The sequence below is a fragment of the Nyctereutes procyonoides genome, unplaced genomic scaffold (genome assembly GCF_905146905.1).
Source record: "Nyctereutes procyonoides isolate TBG_1078 unplaced genomic scaffold, NYPRO_anot_genome, whole genome shotgun sequence".
NCBI lineage: Eukaryota > Metazoa > Chordata > Mammalia > Carnivora > Canidae > Nyctereutes > Nyctereutes procyonoides.
In genome coordinates, this window is record NW_026575123.1 from 1,050,139 (window position 1) to 1,069,806 (window position 19,668).

At 37.0% G+C, this 19,668-nt stretch overlaps 1 protein-coding gene across 1 annotated transcript in view; it reads right to left on the reverse strand.

Annotated features, from left to right (window-relative positions):
• Positions 1–1,048: 1,048 nt before the first annotated feature.
• The window catches only part of LOC129517101 (C-type lectin domain family 2 member D-like), a 35,265-nt gene continuing 16,645 nt past the window's right edge, over positions 1,049–19,668 (reverse strand). The window contains exons 6-8 of the mRNA XM_055336729.1: positions 4,186–4,358; positions 2,493–2,596; positions 1,049–1,157 (exon numbers count right to left, since the gene is read on the reverse strand). Of these exons, the coding sequence (XP_055192704.1) occupies positions 1,049–1,157; positions 2,493–2,596; positions 4,186–4,358 (386 nt within the window). The remainder of the gene's footprint in view (positions 1,158–2,492; positions 2,597–4,185; positions 4,359–19,668) is intronic.

Genomic DNA, 19,668 nt, shown 5'->3' on the forward strand with positions numbered 1-19,668 from the left:
GTCTGTTTTTGTGTGATTACTATAGCTTGGTAGCATGGTTTGAAATCAGAAAGTGTGATGCCTCCAGCTTTGTTCTTTTCATTTTCCTTTTTGAGTTTTTATTTATTTATTCATGAGACACACACACACACACACACACACACAGAGAGAGAGAGAAGAGGTAGAGATATAGGAACAGAGAGAAGCAGGCCTATTGCTGGGAGCCCATTGTGGGACTCCCTAGACTCCAGGATCATGCCCTGAGCTGAAGGCAGACTCTCAACTGCTGAGCCACCCAGGATTCCCTCCAGCTTTGTTCTTCTTTCTCAAGATTGCTTCGGCTATTCAGAATCTTTTATGGCTCCATACAAATTTTAAGATTCTTGGTCCTAATTCTGTGAAAAATGTCATTGATATTTTGATGAAGACTGCATTGAATCTGTAGATTGATGAGTAAGCTTTATAATTTAATGTATAATTCCATCATTGATCAGTGATGATTATTGACAGTTAGGATCTTTATTGGTGGGTTTTTCCCTGTTTTTAGGATATTATTGAAGTATATTCTTTTTCATAGGTAATTCTCTTGTAACATTTCTTTAAGTCAAAGTTATTATTGTTAGTATTTTGTAATATTTACACATAAAAAGCACTTACGTTTCTCTGACTTTTAAGCTAAGTAAACGCTGGCTGGCCTATCAATATAGATATCTTTAAATTTGTGTCTTGAGGAAAGCCACGGTGGCTCAGTGGTTTAGTGCTGCCTTCAGCCCAGGGCATGATCTTGGAGACCTGGAATTGAGTCCCATGTCAGGCTCCCTGCATGGAGCCTGCTTCTCCCTCTTTCTGTCTCTCTGTCTCTCTCTCTCTGTCTCTCATGAATAAATAAATAAAAATCTTTAAAAAAATTTGTGTCTTGAATTGATGAAGTTAATTCATTCAATAGTTTTTAGCTCCTTTGTTTAAAATTTGCAAAATTCTGTAGTAGCATAACAAGTGAGAACTATTGCCTATTGAGACCTTCCCTTCCTTTCTGAAGGGTGATAGTTATTTTCAGTTTTTTACTCTATTAAAATTTAGGTTTGCTGCAAATCCACTTGATATCAATAAATCCCCTAGAACTATGGACTCCATCAGCATTCAGAAAAGCAAAAGATCCAATCCCACTAATTCCGAACCTAAAAAGAAACCACTAAAATTAGTTTGGGAACCATTTAAAACTATAATAAAAAATAAAATTAAGATTTGAGTGATCTGAAACATTCTACACAAAACACTGAGCTCCATACTCACTCATCACCATATGCTACCCAAAAATATTTGGTACATCAAAGGAATAGAATAGCTGAATGTAGATATTTAGTTATTACTATAATTTGTAACTTTATTTCAAACAATAAGTAGCAAGGCAGCTATAGTATAGATGGACATGGATACGCCATGAATATGAATCAGTATCTATCTATATCTATCTACATCTATTTCCATCCATCAGGAGAGACCGTATTTGCTCAATTGAAAGATCTCTGGAGTTTTTTTAAAGCAGTTTCCTAGCATATTTTTAGCTAACGTTCCATTTTGAAAGTAAAGCATAAGATTTATTTTCATTTGATGCTTTTGAAACATATTGAGGTAGAAACCAAAGAGACTAATTGCAATATTGTTTTTATTAATTCTCTCTGTTGAAGATCAAATTTTTCCCTCTTTTTTTTAAGATTTTATTTATTCATGAGAGATACAGAGAGAGGCAGAGACACAGGCAGAGAGAGAAGCAGGCTCCCTGCAGGGAGCCTGTTGCGGGACTCCATCCCAGGACTCCAGGATCACTCCCTGAGCCAAAGGCAGACGTTCAGCCACTGAGCCACCCAGGTGTCCCTCCTTCTTTTGTAGTAAGTGTAATTTGTCTTATTTTACATATTTTAATATTTAATTTGTTCCCACTGTTTAGCACTTAATCAAATTTAAGGCAGGAGTACATGGATACAAAAGAAAAGTCACACAGTCCTTATTTCCAGGTGCAATAGTACTTAAGTGAGAAAACATTCACCAGGTAACAGTTACATAAATAAATAATGTTGTTTATAATGGACACATGTAAAGTTAAAAACAACTATGTGGTCATTTATTCTTTAAAACAAAGGGAATTTGTGTAAATATAATTAATTTTTTTAAAATGTACAAGTAAATACATGTGGTTTGGCTTGGAATTTGAAAAAAAAGTTGAATTTGAATTAGCAAAAGAAGTGTATACTAGAAAAGACTTAAGACTTTGGTAATAAAATAAAATAAGAAACAAAAAGAAAAATTTCACTGTGTGTCACTTGGTAGAAGGAAGACAGGTTGCTCTAAGGTATGTTTCATTGTGTAAGGGCACATGTCACAGGGTGAAGACTAAGAAAAGTAATTGCACAGAGAAAATGGAAATAATTCTTTATAATAACACAACTTAAAATTATTTAAAAACTTTTTTACAACACCAGAATAAAACCTTTCCTAGTACATTTGAAACTCACCAAGGATTGAGTGTGGTGTCATTTGTCCATTTCCAAGACTCTCCTTGTTTTCTGTTCAATCCAATCCAGTGCATAAAAGTTCCTGCATGTCTCCTCAAAAATTCCTTTCACAAAAGTCAGGGCATTATCCATTACTTAATATTTTAGAATACATTGCTGAACATGTTTCTCACCTCAACTTTCCCATCTTTTATGATTCACATCCCAATCTGCATGGCCAACTGCTTTTATAGCAATAGGTAGGGATATTTAGGTCAGTTTAATCAGAAAGATTTTTACTTTGCTCTTTTACTTTTTAAATGTCTGTAAGCCATAGAGTGACTTTCCTCAAGTCACGGCAATTCTCTGAGCTACACTCTCTCAAGTTATTTTTAGGAGTAATTCCTATTTCTCAAATGAGAAACTGATGAGGAAAACATATTTGAATTCATTTTCTTCAAGTTCAAATGCATAGACCATTAGTATGTTTTAGTCACAGTGAATGACAAAGACTATAAACTGATATGTTGTTATGTGTGTTTGGATGACAAAATTGGGAGGTGAGCATTTTATGTAGGAACTGGTACAGAATGTTCTGTAAGAGTAACAGAGAACTAATGCTTCTATTTTGTTTTCTACACAGATCCTTTCTCAAAAATCACAGAGGAGAGATTTCAGGGGGAAAGGGTTTAATAGAAAATATAAGTACTCTTAAAATGGGAAAATTAAATCATAAACTACATTGATCTTTTAACAATACTGCCATGCAGTTGAAAATCCAAGCATAACTCTTGATTCCCCCCAAACTTAACAATTAATAGTTCAATATTGACAGAAAGCCTTACTGCTAATATAAACAACACATACTTTGTATGCTATATATATTATATGCAGCTGAAAACAATCTGCATGTGTGTAGACCTGTACAGTTCAAAACTGTATTGTTCAAGGGTCAACTGTTCTTTGATTAGATACCAAAATAAGAATGTTACTGCTATTGTATGTCTTCTCATATAATCAGAAATCAAACTAACTTCTGGATAATATGATTTATTGCAATAAAACATACTGAGTGATGGACTTAGTTTCTCTTTTCTTAGCTCTTTGTTATGTATAGGTTTGGACCACAAACCTATTAGTTTTCCTTACAAACAAGCCTCTTTCCTCACCCTCACCTGGTGCTCCTGTAGTCCGGGTCCCTCGTCCTTTGCCCTTTTTCACTGCTGTTTATGATCTCATTTTCTTCAAACTGTGCTATTTCCCTCAGACCCTCATCCTAAATTCTGAGAGCCCTGTTTTTCAGTTTTAATTTTTCCAGGCTATTCTTGCAAAATAAAAATGTAAAGGTATTAAAATAATTTAATAATCTTAGAACATCAAATAAAGACATTTAGCTATATAAATAGCATGCACTGTGATTAAGGATATAGCATCACTAGCTAATTTGCCTACATTCAAATCTCAGTTCAGCAAGTACTGACTGTGTGACAATGGCTATGTTACATAATATTTCTGTGCTTCACTGTCTTCCTCTTTAAAATGAAGGTATTTATATATTTACTTCATAGGCACTGGCTGTAGAGTACATGAGTTTTTATAGTTATAGTGCTTAGAACATTGACATATTATAATAGAATATCAGTTTTATCATTTTCATTCTCTCTTTTTACAAAATTAAGTTCTGAAATAATTAAGAACTTTCCTCTTTTCTTACCATATCCTCCTGTGTGTCAATATGAGCAAGTTTTGATCCCTGTGAACTGAAAAATCTTTTACTGGCTGTCCAATTTTTGGTGTCACCAGAAAAATAGAAACACTTCTTTCCTACTCCAATCCATTTGCCTGAGCATTCCATAGTTTGGGTACATTTTGAAAGTTTTGCAAATACTGAAAAAAGAAGAAAATAATCAAATGAAAACAAAAGTTGAAGAGTGTTTCAACTCATTCTGATTAAACAGTTTCTTTTACTCTCATGGTTTGCTGTCTATAAAATTAACTTCACTTATGGGATGATGGATGAATTAAATTCTGCTATCTATAAGGAAACCCACTTAATGGTCAAGCAGTCCATAATTTATCCAATTTCCTTGTCTTCTACTTTTAAGGATGGAACTGCTAGCTATTCTATATTGACATCTTCCCAAAAACAATGTGTAAAATTCAGTAATTGACAGAAAGCCAGAGACATGAATACAACTTAGGCCTCACAGACTAGGGTAGGAAAGGTAGGCTTACATTTACCTTGCAGAAATGAAATGGTCATATACAAGAAAGGACACCCAAGATAGGGAAGTAAAACTCAACATACATGACAACAAATCATTGATATATGACTTAGTAAAACATTTGTTCTACTTCACCAATATTCAGTGCCCAAGAAGCTGGCATTTCTAATAAATGATGAATTTATTTCTCTGTACAGTGTTTTAGTAAGTGCTCAGTAATCAGAATAAGATAAAATGCCTACGCTCCAAATGTTTAAGTAAGATAATGCAACTAGCAAAGAACCAAGTAAACCTTCAAATATCAGGCTAACTCCAAAGCTTTCTCTCTTCATTTTGCTATGATATAAATATATATGTATATTTTTAATGCTTGAAAGCAGATCTAGGCTACCATACATAGGTAATGAAATATACTGTGTTTCAATTTTTTAAATTAATCGATTAAAGAATGAATGTAAAGACTTCTTGTAGAAACACTTCTCTAAATATTTAACTGCCAGTGCAACTGGCTGACTCAGTCAGAAAGAGCTTGTGATTCTTGATTTTGGAGTCATGAGTTCAAGCCCCACATTGGATGTAGAGATTACTAAAATAAAAATAATAATAATATAAATATTTAACTGCCAGATATTTAAATATCAATAACATTGAGTTCCCAGGAGACTGTGATGACAGAAAGAGTATATGCAAGAAAATATCAGTACTCTGAATGACAAAGAAAACAAGAATCAAGAGTGCTAAGTGTTAAAAAAAAAAGAGTGCTAAGTGTTACTTTAATGAAACTGCTAACTTCAGTGCTATATTAAGTGAAGTATGCATATGGAACATCAAATTCTGAGACTATTAAGTCATGCTTCAGGAACTTAAAAAACTACCTTTGAATTATTTTCACAAAATGAACCAGTAATGTCCAGAAGAAAATAGATATTTTCATTTTTACAAATCTATTCCAACAGGGAAAATCTTGCAACAAATCACTTGTGCCATTATTTCATTTTTTTTGCTTTTAATATAGTAAATATTTCACAGAACATCTATTAGTAATATAACATAATCTTGATCCAGAAGAAATAAAAGCAAAGAAATACTGCAGTTATATAGGCAATATTACATGGTGGTTAAAATTTCAGGAATTAGAGTCAGACAGAAAAGAATCTCGAATTTGGCTTTGCAATTTGTTATTTGTGAGAGGCAACATATTCACTCTGGCTTCTATTTCTTTACCTGTAAGCGGATTTCATAATTATACTTGTTTCATGGTCTTGTGCAAATTAAATATATAGTGTATTTAATATTCGTTCTTTAACTCACACAAAGTACTCTTGATTAAAAAACACAGTTATTGCTGTTATCTGGTGGTCATTTGAGAATTTATTATTATTTTACTCAAAGATTAATAACATATAAATTCAAGAAGATAACTATATTGTGAGATTTGAAGTATTTAGTTATTGGGTTTTTGTTGTTGTTGTTGTTGTTAAGAAATCTCTACACCCAATGTGGGGTTAAAATTCATAACCTGGAGATCAAGAGTCACATACTCCACTGACTGGGCCAGCCAGTGTTTCTAGAGTATTTAGATTTTTTCATTTAATTTTTAAGTTGAAACATAGTGATATATTAGGTTCAGGTGTGAAACACAGTGATTTGCCAATTTTCTACAGTACAAAATGCTTGCTATGATAAATGTAATTAGTGTCATCTTAAAAAATTATTATAATATTCTGACTATATTCCCTATGCTGTACTTTTAATCTCTATGATTTATTTATTTTATAACTAGAAATTGTAAATATTAATGCCCTCCATGTATTTTGCTCATCCTCCCCACACCCTCCCTTCTGGCAACTACTAGATTCTTCACTGTACTTTTCAGTCTGTGTCTGGTTTTGTTTGTTTATTTTATTTTTTAGATTCTATATATAAGCGAAATAATATGGTACTTGTGTTTGTCTTATTTCACTTTGCATAATACCCTCTAGGTCCAACCATGTTGTCACAATGGCATGATTTCATTCTTTTAATGGTTGATTAATATTCCATTATGCTTGTATACCACATCTTCTTTATCAATTCACTTACAAGTTATATATCCAATATGGAATTAATATTCAAAATATACAAAAAACTCATAACACCAAAAAAAACCCAAAAAATCCAATTAAAAAATGAACAGAGGACCTGAATAGACATTTTTCCAAAGAAACTATGCAGATGGTTAACAGACACATGAAAATATGCTCAACATCATTAATCATCAGAGAAATGCAAATCAAAACCACACTGAAATATCACCTCATTCCAGTCAGAATGGCTAGTAGTAAGAAGACTTGAGTATTTTTTGAGAGAGGCAAGGAATATGGTAAAATCTGCCAAACTGGTAGAAACCTGAGGACTTGTCTCTATAAGACAAGTGACTCCAGAACTGAGAGATCCTGGATTAAGTTTGAGATATGATTGGCTCTGCTGGGCATAAAGAACCATAGAAAGTATATGAGCTAAGTCACTCACCTACTACTACAGGAATGACCACTGTGAGAAGTATAATACACATACAAAGGCATATCATCCAGCCTTTTTTCAACTTGCAATCTAGAAAATAAATAACTACTGTAAAATTTCCAGAGAAACCCTGCCTGAATATTCATTTTCATTTATTCCCCTTCATTATAATAACATTTAAAACTCTCATTAAAAGCATCTATATCTTAAAGTAATAAAGGATACAATGACCTTGTAAAGTACAAAGAAAGGAAGTACTAATAACTATTATAGCTGTTCAGATGCAGCATCAGAGGTGGAAAGATTACCTAGACTTGGTGGAAGGAGAAAGGAAAGTCAAGGTTATTTCAAAAGGTAGAAATAGTGTGAATGATGAATTGTAGTCAAGAGAGTATAAGGTTCAATAAAAGGGCTATGATCAGGGAGGCAGGGCGATTGGCGGAAGAGTAGAGTCTCCAAGTCACCCGTTCCCACCAACTTACCTAGATAACTTTCAAATCATCCTGAAAACCTACGAATTCGGTCTGAGGTTTAAAGAGAGAACAGCTGGAATGCTACAGAGAGGAGTTTGTGCTTCTATCAAGGTAGGAAGACGGAAAAAACAAAAAAGAAATAAAAAAGCATCCAAGGGGGAGGGGGGAGCCGGGCTAAGGCCGGGGCGAGTGCCCCCAGGACAGGAAAGCCCCGGCCCGGAGAAGCAGGAGCTGCACCAATCTTCCTGGGCAGAAAGGCACTTGCAGGGAGTTGGAGCAGGACCCCAGGAGGGGCGGGGATGCCCTCAGGCTCCCAGGGGCATTAATAGAGGACCTGCGCCCGGGGGAGAGCGCACCACACCCTGCGGCCGAGCTCCCTAAAGGGCTGCAGCGCTAGCACGGCCGGACCGGGAGCAGCTCCGAGACTCAGGCTGCTCCGCGCAGAGGGGGCTGCATGGCCGGAAGCGCGATTCTAGCAGCGCAGGTCCCAGAGCCCAGGGCGCCAGGGGACACAGCCCAGGATCCAGCCCTCCCCCCGGGACAGGCAGAGGCCGGGAGGACACAGACAGCAAAGACGCTCCTGCCGCTGGGCGGCCCGGAGCTGTGCAGATCAGCGTCCCCCTTTTTCCCCCCAGCATCCAGGTCCCTGAGAACTGGGAGCTGCGGTAGTTACTGCGAGAGCTGACTCTAGGGCTGGAGAGCTGGCCGCCACCACTGCTGTTGTTTCTCCTGATGTCACCTTGTAACTGGGACTGAGCAGGGGCCTCATAGGATAAACAAATCCCACTGAGCCGTGCACCTGGCAGGGGCCTGGGCAGCTCCCACAGGTGCACACACCTGAGAATCAGCACAGCAGCCCCTCCCCCAGAAGACCAGGACAGGAGAAAAGCAAGTTATTGATATTGAGCAAGTAGCACTGGAAAGTTCCAGGGGAAGTCGAGGGATTTACAGTATGTAGAATCAGAGGATACTCTCCCTTGTTTTTTGTTTTCTCTTTGTCCCTCCCACCTCCCCCCCCCCCGCCTTTTTTTCCCCTCTTTTTCTCCTTTTTCCCCTTTTTCCAGTACAACTTGTTTTTGGCCACTCTACACTGAGCAAAATGACTAGAGGAAAAACTCACCACAAAAGAAAGAATCAGAAACAGTCCTCTCTCCCACAGTTACAAAATTTGGATTACAATTCAATGTCAGAAAGCCAATTCAGAAGCATAATTATAAAGCTACTGGTCTTTCTAGAAAAAAGCATAAAGGATTCAAGAGACTTCATGACTGCAGAATTTAGATCTAATCAGGCAGAAATTAAAAATCAATTAAATGAGATGCAATTCAAACCAGAGGTCCTAACGACGATGGGTAATGCAGTAGAAGAACCAGTGAGTGACATGGAAGACAAGTTGATGGCAAGGAAAGAAACTGAGGAAAAAAGAGAAAAATAATTAAAAGGTCATGAGGTTAAGGGAAATAAATGACAGCCTCAGAAGGAAAAAAATCTACATTTAATTGGGGTTCCCGAGGGCACCGAAAGGGACAGAGGTCCAAAATGTGTATTTGAACAAAACATAGCTGAGAACTTTCCTAACTTGGAAAGGGAAACAGGCATTCAGGTCCAGGAGATAGAGGGATCAACCCCCCCCCCAAATCAATAAAAACTGCTCAACCCCTCCACTTTTAATAGTGAAACTTGCAAATTCCAAAGATAGGGAGAAGATCCTTAAAGCATCAAGAGACAAGAAATCCATAACCTTTATGAAGAAAGCATTAGGATAACAACAGACCTCTTCACAGACCTGGCAGGCCAGAAAGGGCTGGCAAGATATATTTAGGGTCCTAAATGAGAAGAACCTGCAGCCAAGAATACTTTATCCAGCAAGGCTCTCATTCAAAATGGAAGGAGAGATAAAGAGGTTCAAAGATAGGCAGAAACTGAAAGAATATGTGACCATGAAACCAGCTCTGCAAGAAATATTAAGGGGGACTATGTAAAAGAAAGAGGAAGTCCAAGGAAACAATCCACAAAAACAGGGACTGAATAGGTATCATGATGACACAAAATTCATATCTTTCAATAGTAATTCTGAATGTGAATGGGCTTAATGACCATATCACATGGTGCAGGGTTTCAGACTGGATCAAAAGCAAGACCCATCGATTTGCTGTCTACAAGAGACTCATTTTAGACAGAAGGACACCTACAGCCTGAAAATAAAAGGTTGGAGAACCATGTACCATTCAAATGGTCCTCAAAAGAAAGCAGGGGTAGCCATCTTTATATCAGACAAATTAAAGTTTATCCTAAAGACTGTAGTAAGAGATGAAAGGGACACTGGTTTATCCCAAAGACCGTAGTAAGAGATGAAGAGGGACACTATATCATACTTAAAGGATCTATCCTACAAGAGGACCTAACAATTATTAATATTTATGCCCCGAATGTGGGAGCTGCCAAGTATACCAATCAATTGATAACCAAAGTTAAGATATAGTTAGATAATAATACACTTATACTTGGTACTTGAATATAGCACTTTCTACAATTGACAGATCTAAGTACAACATCACCAAAGAAACAAGAGCTTTAAATGATACACTGGACCAGATGGATTTCACAGATATTTACAGAACTTTACTTCCAAATGCAACTGAATACACATTCTTCTCAAGTGCACATGGAACTTTCACCAGAATAGACCACATACTGGGTCATAAATCAGGTCTTAACCAATACTGAAAGATTGGAATTGTCCTTTGCATATTTTCAGACCATAATGCTTTGAAACTAGAACTAAATCACAAGAAGAAATTTGGAAGAAATTCAAACACCTGGAGGTTAAAGACCATCCTGCTAAAAGATGAAAGAGTCAACCAGGAAATTAGAGAAGAATTAAAAAGATTCATGGAAAATAATGAGAATGAAGATACAACCATTCAAAATCTTTGGGATACAGCAAAAGCAGTCCTGAGGGGGAAATACATCGCAATACAAGCATGCCTCAAAAAACTGGAAATAACTCAAATACAAAAGCTAACCTTGCACCTAAAGGAGCTGGAGAAAGAACAGCAAATAAAATCTTAACCCAGCAAAAGAAGAGAGTTAATAAAGATTCGAGCAGAACTCAATGAAATAGAGACCAGATGAACTGTGGAACAGATCAACAGAATCAGGAGTTGGTTCTTTGAAAGAATTAATAAGATAGATAAACCATTAGCCAACCTTATTAAAAAGAGAGAGAAAAGACTCAAATTAATAAATCTGAATGAGAAAGGAGAGATCACCACCAATACCAAGGAAATACAAACGATCTTAAAAACATATTATGAGCAGCTATATGCCAATAAATTAGGCAATCTAGAAGAAATGGACGCATTCCTGGAAAGCCACAAACTACCAAAACTGGAGCAGGAAGAAATAGAAAACCTGAACAGGCCAATAACCAGGAAGGAAATTGAAGCAGTCACCAAAAACCTCCCAAGACACAAAAGTCCAGGGCCAGACAGCTTCCCAGGGGAATTCTATCAAATGTTTAAAGAAGAAACCATACCTATTCTACTAAACCTGTTCCAAAAGATAGAAAGAGATGGAATACTTCCAAACTCATTCTATGAGGCCTGCATCACCTTAATTCCAAAACCAGACAGAGACCCCACCAAAAAGGAGAATTATAGACCAATATCCCTGATGAACACGGATGCAAAAATTCTCAACAAGATACTAGTCAATAGGATCCAGTAGTACATTAAGAAGATTATTCACCATGACCAAGTAGGATTTATCCCCAGGATGTAAGGCTGGTTCAACACTCATAAAGCAATCAATGTGATCGATCAGCTAGAGAAAAAATAAGAACCATACGATCCTCTCAATTGATGCAGAGAAAGCATTTGACAAAATACAGCATCCATTCCTGATCAAAACTCTTCAGAGTGTAGGGATAGAGGGAACATTACCCAGCATCTCAGCAAATATCATTCTCAATGGGGAAAAACTGACAGCCTTTCCCCTAAGATCAGGAACCAGACAGGGATGTCCACTCTCACCACTGCTATTCAACATAGTACTAGAAGTTCTAGCCTCAGCAATCAGGCAACAAAAAGAAATAAAAGGCATTCAAATTGGCAAAGAAGAAGTCAAACTCTCCCTCTTCACAGATGACACGATAATGTACATAGAAAATCCAAAAGAAAAAAAAAAGAAAATCCAAAAGACTCCACACCAAGATTGCTAGAACTCATACAGCAATTTGGCAGTGTGGCAGGATACAAAATCAGTGCCCAGAAGTCAGTGGCATTTCTATACACTAACAATGAGACTGAAGAAAGAGAAATGAAGGCATCAATCTCATTTACAATTGCACCCAAAAGCATAAGATACCTAGGAATAAATCTAACCAAAGAGGTAAAAGGATCTATACCCTAAAAACTACAGAACACTTCTGAAAGAAATTGAGGAAGACACAAAGAGATGGAAAAATATTCCATGCTCATGGATTGGAAGAATTAATATTGTGAAAATGTCAATGTTACCCAGGGCAATTTACACGTTTAGTGCAATCCCTATCAAAATACCATGGACTTTCTTCAGAGAGTTGGAACAAATCATCTTAAGATTTTTGTGGAATCAGAAAAGACCCCAAATAGCCAGGGGAATATTAAGAAAGAAAACCTTAGCTGTGGCATCGCAATGCCAGATTTCAGGTTATACTACAAAGCTGTGGTCATCAAGAGAGTGTGGTACTGGCACAAAAACAGACACATAGATCAATGGAACAGAGAATCCAGAAGTGGACCCTCAACTTTATGGTCAACTAATATTCGACAAAGCAGGAAAGACTATCCACTGGAAAAAAGACAGTCTCTTCAATAAATGGTGCTGGGAAAATTGGACATCCACAAGCAGAAGAATGAAATTAGACCGTTCTCTTACACCATACACAAAGATAAACTCAAAATGGATGAAAGATCTAAATGTGAGACAAGAGTCCATCAAAATCCTAGAGGAGAACACAGGCAACACCCTTTTTGAACTTGGCCACAGCAACTTCTTGCAAGATACATCCATGAAGGCTAGAGAAACAAAAGCCAAAATGAACTATTGGGACTTCACCAAGATAAGAAGCTTTTGCACAGCAAAAGAAACAGTCAACAAAACTAAAAGACAACCTACAGAGTGGGAGAAGATATTTGTAAATGACGTATCAGATAAAGGGCTAGTATCCAAGATCTATAAAGAACTTATTAAAGTCAACAGCAAAGAAACAAACAATCCAATCATGAAATGGGCAAAAGATATGAACAGAAATTTCGCAGAGGAAGACAGAGATGGCCAATAAGCACGTGTGAAAATGCTCTGCATCACGTGCATCAGGGAAATAGTAATCAAAACCACAATGAGATACCATCTCACACCAGTGAGAATGATGAAAATTAACAAGACAGAAAACAACGATTGTTGGAGAGAATGTGGAGAAAGGGATCCCTCTTGCAATGTTGGTGGGAATGTGATCTGGTACAGCTACTCTGGAAACTCTGTGGAGGTTCCTCAAAGAGTTAAGAATAGATCTGACCTAAGACCCAGCAATTGCCCTGCTGGGGATTTACCCCAAAGATACAGATGCAGTGAAACACCGGGACAACTGCACCCCGATGTTTCTAGCAGCAATGTCCACAATAGCCAAACTGTGGAAGGAGCCTTAGTGTCCATCGAAAGATGAATGGATAAAGAAGCTGTGGTCTATGTATACAATGGAATATTACTCAGCCATTAGAAACGACAAGTACCCACCATTTGCTTCAACGTGGATGGAACTGGAGGGTATTATACTGAGTGAAGTAAGTCAATCGGAAAAGGACAAACATTATATGGTCTCATTCTTTTGGGGAATATAAAAATTAGTGAAAGGAAATAAAGGGCAAGGAGAGAAAATGATGAAAATATCAATGAGGATGACAAAACATGAGAGGCACCTAACTCTGGGAAATGAACAAGGGGTAGGGGAAGGGGAAGTGGGTGGGGCATTGGGGTGACTGGGTGATGGGCACTGAGGGGGACACTTGGTGAGGTGAGCACTGGGTGTTATGCTCTATGTTGGCAAATTGAACTCCAATAAAAAATAATTTAAAGGGCTATGATCATACAAATGGCTATAAAAGATACATAAATCAACAAAATCAAAGATAGATATAGGAAAGTCATAAGGTCATATAACAGAAGAAAAATATAAAATAAGTGATTTTCTTTATTCTCTAAGCAATAGGGGGAAATTTAATGCATTTAAGCAAGGAAATGTCAAGATAAAAGCAGTAATTTTGGTGAACAGAATGAATTAAGGGATTTGGCACTCATGGAAATTTTAAGAGATTAAGAAAATAATAGTAATAATTTTAATGGTGATTAAGATCATCTTGCCTGACATATTATTAGCAGATGTAGAGAGAATATTTTCCATACATGTGTTTAAATGTCAGAAGAAAGGATTTGGGGAGTCAGGAAGATGGCTGAGTAGGAGGATCCTAGGATCCTCATGTTCCATGAACACAACTAGAGAATTATCAAATTATCTTAAATACCCTATAAGTCAACCTGAAGACTAACAGAACAAATCTGTAGAGAGCAAAATGGAGTCTTCCATGTTAATCAGGATCCTCTGTCAAGCAGGGGCTTGTGTCAAGCAATGACACAGTACTTAAAGGACTGCAGTTATGAGATATTTCTGGGACCAGCATCAGCTGACACCTCAGAACTGATAATAAGCAGTACCTGAGGAGGTCTCTAGGGGCTTAAGACCAATTAAATCCCTTTAAAAAGGAGAGGATTTTTGCAGCAAACTGTCTGACTCCTCAGACATGACCTGTGTCTGATCACGTAAAAAATGGCAACTACCACTGAAGGCTCTGCCCAACTGATCTTTGAACAGAAGTGAGATCCTTCACTGCTTGAACATAATAAGCAGTAAGTGCTTAGAGCTGACCCAGACCAGATGAAGCTTATCTCAACTGTGTGCCCATAGACTGTCTTCGTGTTCAATTCATTAACTTCCTACACCCTTCTGTTATCTTGTTTGTTGTGTGGTTTGTCTTATGTTCTGCTCTTTATGCTATGTAAGAAGACAACTTTAATCACACAGTAAAATGTCATTGAGTCTAGAATCCTGAACCTACTTTATAATTGTGATTAACTTTGCTTTATGATTGAACAAAGATGACATTGTAGAAAGACACAACTCATGTGTGCACCTTCATAGCATCCTCATGACAAAATTCCATAACTCCCCATAAAGGGAGAGATGATACCACATCGAAGAGGGTAGGAAGAAGATAAGAGATGTGTTTTAGGGGATAAATAGATCATTGGTGCTACAAAGGAGAGAGAGCCATGGTTGTGGAGAAGGGCAAGAGAGAAGGAAGCACACAAAGGAATGCATAAGTAGAACATTTGCCCAAAGACATTGACTTGAAAAATGACAGCCTTAATTTTGTGAGTTCTGGTAACAAGTGGGGTTTAAAGCCTAGAGTTTTAAAGGTCAGCAGACTTAGCTGGAATACAGCCCAGGGCACTGTGCTACTCCTGGAGAGAAGGTAGGCAAACAATCTGGGGGCAGACAGCATGGAAACTTGATAGCATGTCAAGAATTCCGGGGACACACATAGGAGAGGTTATTCATACTTTTTGGAACTCATCCATGAGAGGCAACATTCATGGAAATGCATCTCTGGGAACAAAGAAGTTGGCTGGTGCCATTTCCCTCCCCTATACCCTAGCATAAACACAGAGCCACCTGCAAGAAGCAATGCAGTGCCAACTGGTTGCCTAATTTTCTTACACTAAGCTCCACACCCCTCCACTCTGGTGGAATTGCCTTTTTCAGTCACACTTTCCTCAGTCCCAGTGCAGTGGGCCACTCCCCCAGAAGACCAGTGCAAACCCCAGATCACATCATGTCTCCTAACCAGAGAGTTCTGCAGGACCTCAGTTCCAATGGAGTTGGTGTCAGGTCTCATTTCACAAGCAGACCAGAGCACATCTAATTAAAACTCACTGCATGGAGGTCAGGGACCAAACACTGCCCAAAGCAAAGAGAGCCTCTGCAGATGACTGGCCTGAAGGATACAACAGTTAAAATACAACAGCAGAATGCAGGCATCACACTGCAGACCCTCCCTGAAGCACCAGGAACTGGACACTACATGACTTCTTTTTCATAAAGTCACTAGTCTTAGGAGCAGAAGATAAGACTGACAATATGCCAAGATGGAGGAATTCATCCCAAACAAAAGAACAAGATTAGGCCACTGCCAGAGATCTGAGTGAAACAGATATAAATAACATGCCTGATAAGGAACTTAAAGCAACAATCATAAGAATACTCACTGGACTTGAGAAAAGCATGCAAAACATTAGTGAGACACTTAACACAGAGATAAAAGAGTTAAAAAAGATGCAGTGAAACACCAGGACACCTGCACCCCGATGTTTCTAGCAGCAATGTCCACAATAGCCAAACTGTGGAAGGAGCCTCGGTGCCCATTGAAGGATGAATGGATAAAGAAGATGTGGTCTATGTATACAATGGAATATTACTCAGCCATTAGAAACGACAAATACCCACCATTTGCTTCGACGTGGATGGAACTGCAGGGTATTATGCTGAGTGAAGTAAGTCAATCGGAGAAGGACAAACATTATATGGTCTCATTCATTTGGGGAATATAAAAAGTTGTGAAAGGGAATAAAGAGGAAAGGAGAAAAAATGAGTGGGAAATATCAGAAAGGGAGACAGAACATGAGAGACTCCTAACTCTGGGAAAGGAGCTAGGGGTGGTGGAAAGGGAGGTGGGCAGAGGGTGGGGTTGACTAGGTAACAGGCACTGAGGGGGGCACTTCAGGGGATGAGCACTGGGTGTTATGCTATATGTTGGCAAATTGAACACCAATAAAAAATAAATTTATAAAAAAAGAGCCTTTTTCTTGGTTTTCCTCTTTTCCTCCCCATGTTCATTTGATTTGTTTCCTAAATTCCACATAAGAGTTCAATCATACCATGCACCTTTTCTAAGCACAACACTATGGAACAAGAAACCAACCACACACACACAAAAAAAAAAATCTGGAAAAATCACACATACATGGAGGTTAAACAACATGCTACAAAACAATGAGTGATTAAACCAGGAAATTTAAAAACAAATACCTGGAATCAAATTAAAATGAAAACATATGGTCCAAAACCTTTGGGATTGGTCACAAAGTGGTCACAAGAGGGAAGTATAGAGCAATATAGGCCTACGTTAAGAATCAAGAAAAATCTCAAATAAACAACCTAACCTTACATCTATAGTAGCTGGCAAAAGAATAGTAAGCAAAGCTAAAAGCCAGCAGATGGAAGGAAATAATAAAGATTAAAGCAGTAAAAACCAATCAACCAACCAAGAACAGATCAATGAAGCCAAGAGCAAGTTCTTTGAAAAAAAATTAATAAAATTGATAAATCTCTAGCTAGATTCACCAAAAAGAAGAGAAAGGACTCAAATCTCACAAATGAGAGAAGAGAAATAACAACTAACACCACAGAAATACAAACAACTACAGTATTATGAAAGACTATATGCCAAAAATTGGAGAACCTGGAAGAAAATGGATAAATTCCTAAAAACATATGCACTACCAAACCAAAACTGAAACAGGAAGAAATAGAAAATCTGAATAGACCAAGCACTAGCAAATAACTTGAAACATTAATCATAAAACTCCCAACAAACAGAATTCCAACTGGCTTCACAGATGAATTCTACCAAATATCTAAAAAAGAATTAATATCTATTGTTCTCAAACTATTCTAAAAATTGAAAAGGAAGGAAAACTCATATTCATTCTATGAGGCCAGCATAACCCTGATACTAAAATCAGATTAAGATGCCACCAAAAAACTAAATAAATAAGATTTAAAAAGAACCACAGGCCAATATTCCTGATGAACATGAATACAAAAATTCTCAATAAAATATTAGCAAACCGAATCCAGCAATACATTAAAAAAATAATTTAGCACAATCAAATGGGATTTATTCTTGGGTTGCAAGGGTGTTTTAATATTTGCAAATCAATCAATGTGACACATCACATTAATAAAAGAAAGGATAAGAATCATATGATCATTTCAATAGATGAAGAAAAAGCATTTGTTGAAGTACAACATCCACTCATGATAAAAATCCTCAATAAAGTAGGGTTAGAGGATTTCAATATAATAAAGGCCATCTATGAAAAACCCACAGCTAATATCATCCTCAGTGGGGAAACTGAGAGCCTTTCCTCTATGTCAGAAACAAGACAGGGATGTCCAGTGTTATCTAACATAGCACTGGAAGTCCTAGCCAAAGCAGTCAGACAACAATAAGAAATAAAAGGGTTTCAAATTGGTAAGGAAGAAGATAAACTTTCATTCTTTGCAGATGATATGATACTCTATACAGAAAATCTGAAAGACTCCACCAAAAAGCTGTTAGAACTGATACACAAATTTAGTAAAGTAGCAGGATACAAAATCAATCTACAGAAATCTGTTGCATTTCTATACACCAATAATGAAGCAGTAGAAAGGGAAATTAAGGAATCAATCCAATTTACAATTGCACCAAAACCCATACATAGCCTTAGGAATAAGCCTTAATCAAAGGGATAACAGACCTGTACACTGAAAAGTATAAAACACCGACGAAAGAAATTGAAGATGACATAGAGAAATGGAAAGACATTCTATACTCATGGATTATAAGAACAAATATTGGTAAAATGTCTATACTTACCAAAGCAATCTATACATTTAATGCAATTCCTATCAAAATACCACCAGCATTTCTCACAGAACTAGAACAATCCAAAAATTGATATGGAACCACAAAAGACACCAAATAGCTAAAGCATTCTAGAAAAAGAAAAGCAAAGCTGGAGGTATCACAATCGTGGATTTCAAGTTATATTACAAAGCTATCATGACCAAAACAGTATGATACTGGCACAGAAATAAACACATAGATCAATGGAACAAAATAGAAAACCCAGAAATGGACTCACAGCTATATGGTCTATTGATCTTTGACAAAGCAGGAAAGAATATCCAATGGGAAAAAGACAGTCTCTTCAATAAGTGGTGTTGGGAAAATTGGTCAGCTACATGCAAAAGAATGAAACTGAACAATTTTCTTACACCATATACAAAAAATAAATTCAAAAGACCTAAAAGTGGGACTAAAACCATAAAAAAAACCTAAAGGAGAACACAGGCAGTAACATCTTTGATACAATTTTAGCAACTTCCTTCTAGATGTGTCTTCTGAGGCAAGGGAAACAAAAGCAAAAAAGAACTCTTGTGGCTTCATCAAAATAAAAAGCTTCTACACAGTAAAGCAAACAATAAAACTAAAAGGCAATGTATGAAATGGGAGAAGATATTTGCAAATGACATATCTGATAAAGGGTTAGTATTCACAATATCTAAAAATCTTATATAACCCCAAACCAAATAATCCAATTAAAAACGGGAAGAAGATATGAATAGACATGTTTCTAAACATTATGTAAATGACCAACAGACACATGAAAAGAGGCTCAACATCATTGATCAACAGAGAAATACAATTTGAAACTACAATGAGTTATCACCTCACTGTGCCAGAATGGCTAAAATCAACAACACCAGAAACTACAGGTGTTGGTAAGGAAGTAGAGAAAAAAACCCTCTTACAGTGTTGCTGAGGATGAAAACAGGTGCAACCACTCTGAAAATCAGTGTGGAATTTCCTCTAAAAGTAAAACTACCTCATGATCCAGCAATTGCACTGCTAGGTGTTTGCCCAAAGAATATAAAAAATACTAATTCAGGGGATTATATTCGCTCTGACATATATAGTAGCATTATCTATAAGAGTCAAATTATGCAAACAACCCAAGTGTCTATCAACAGATGAATGGATAAAAAAAATGTGGTATGTATACAATAGAATA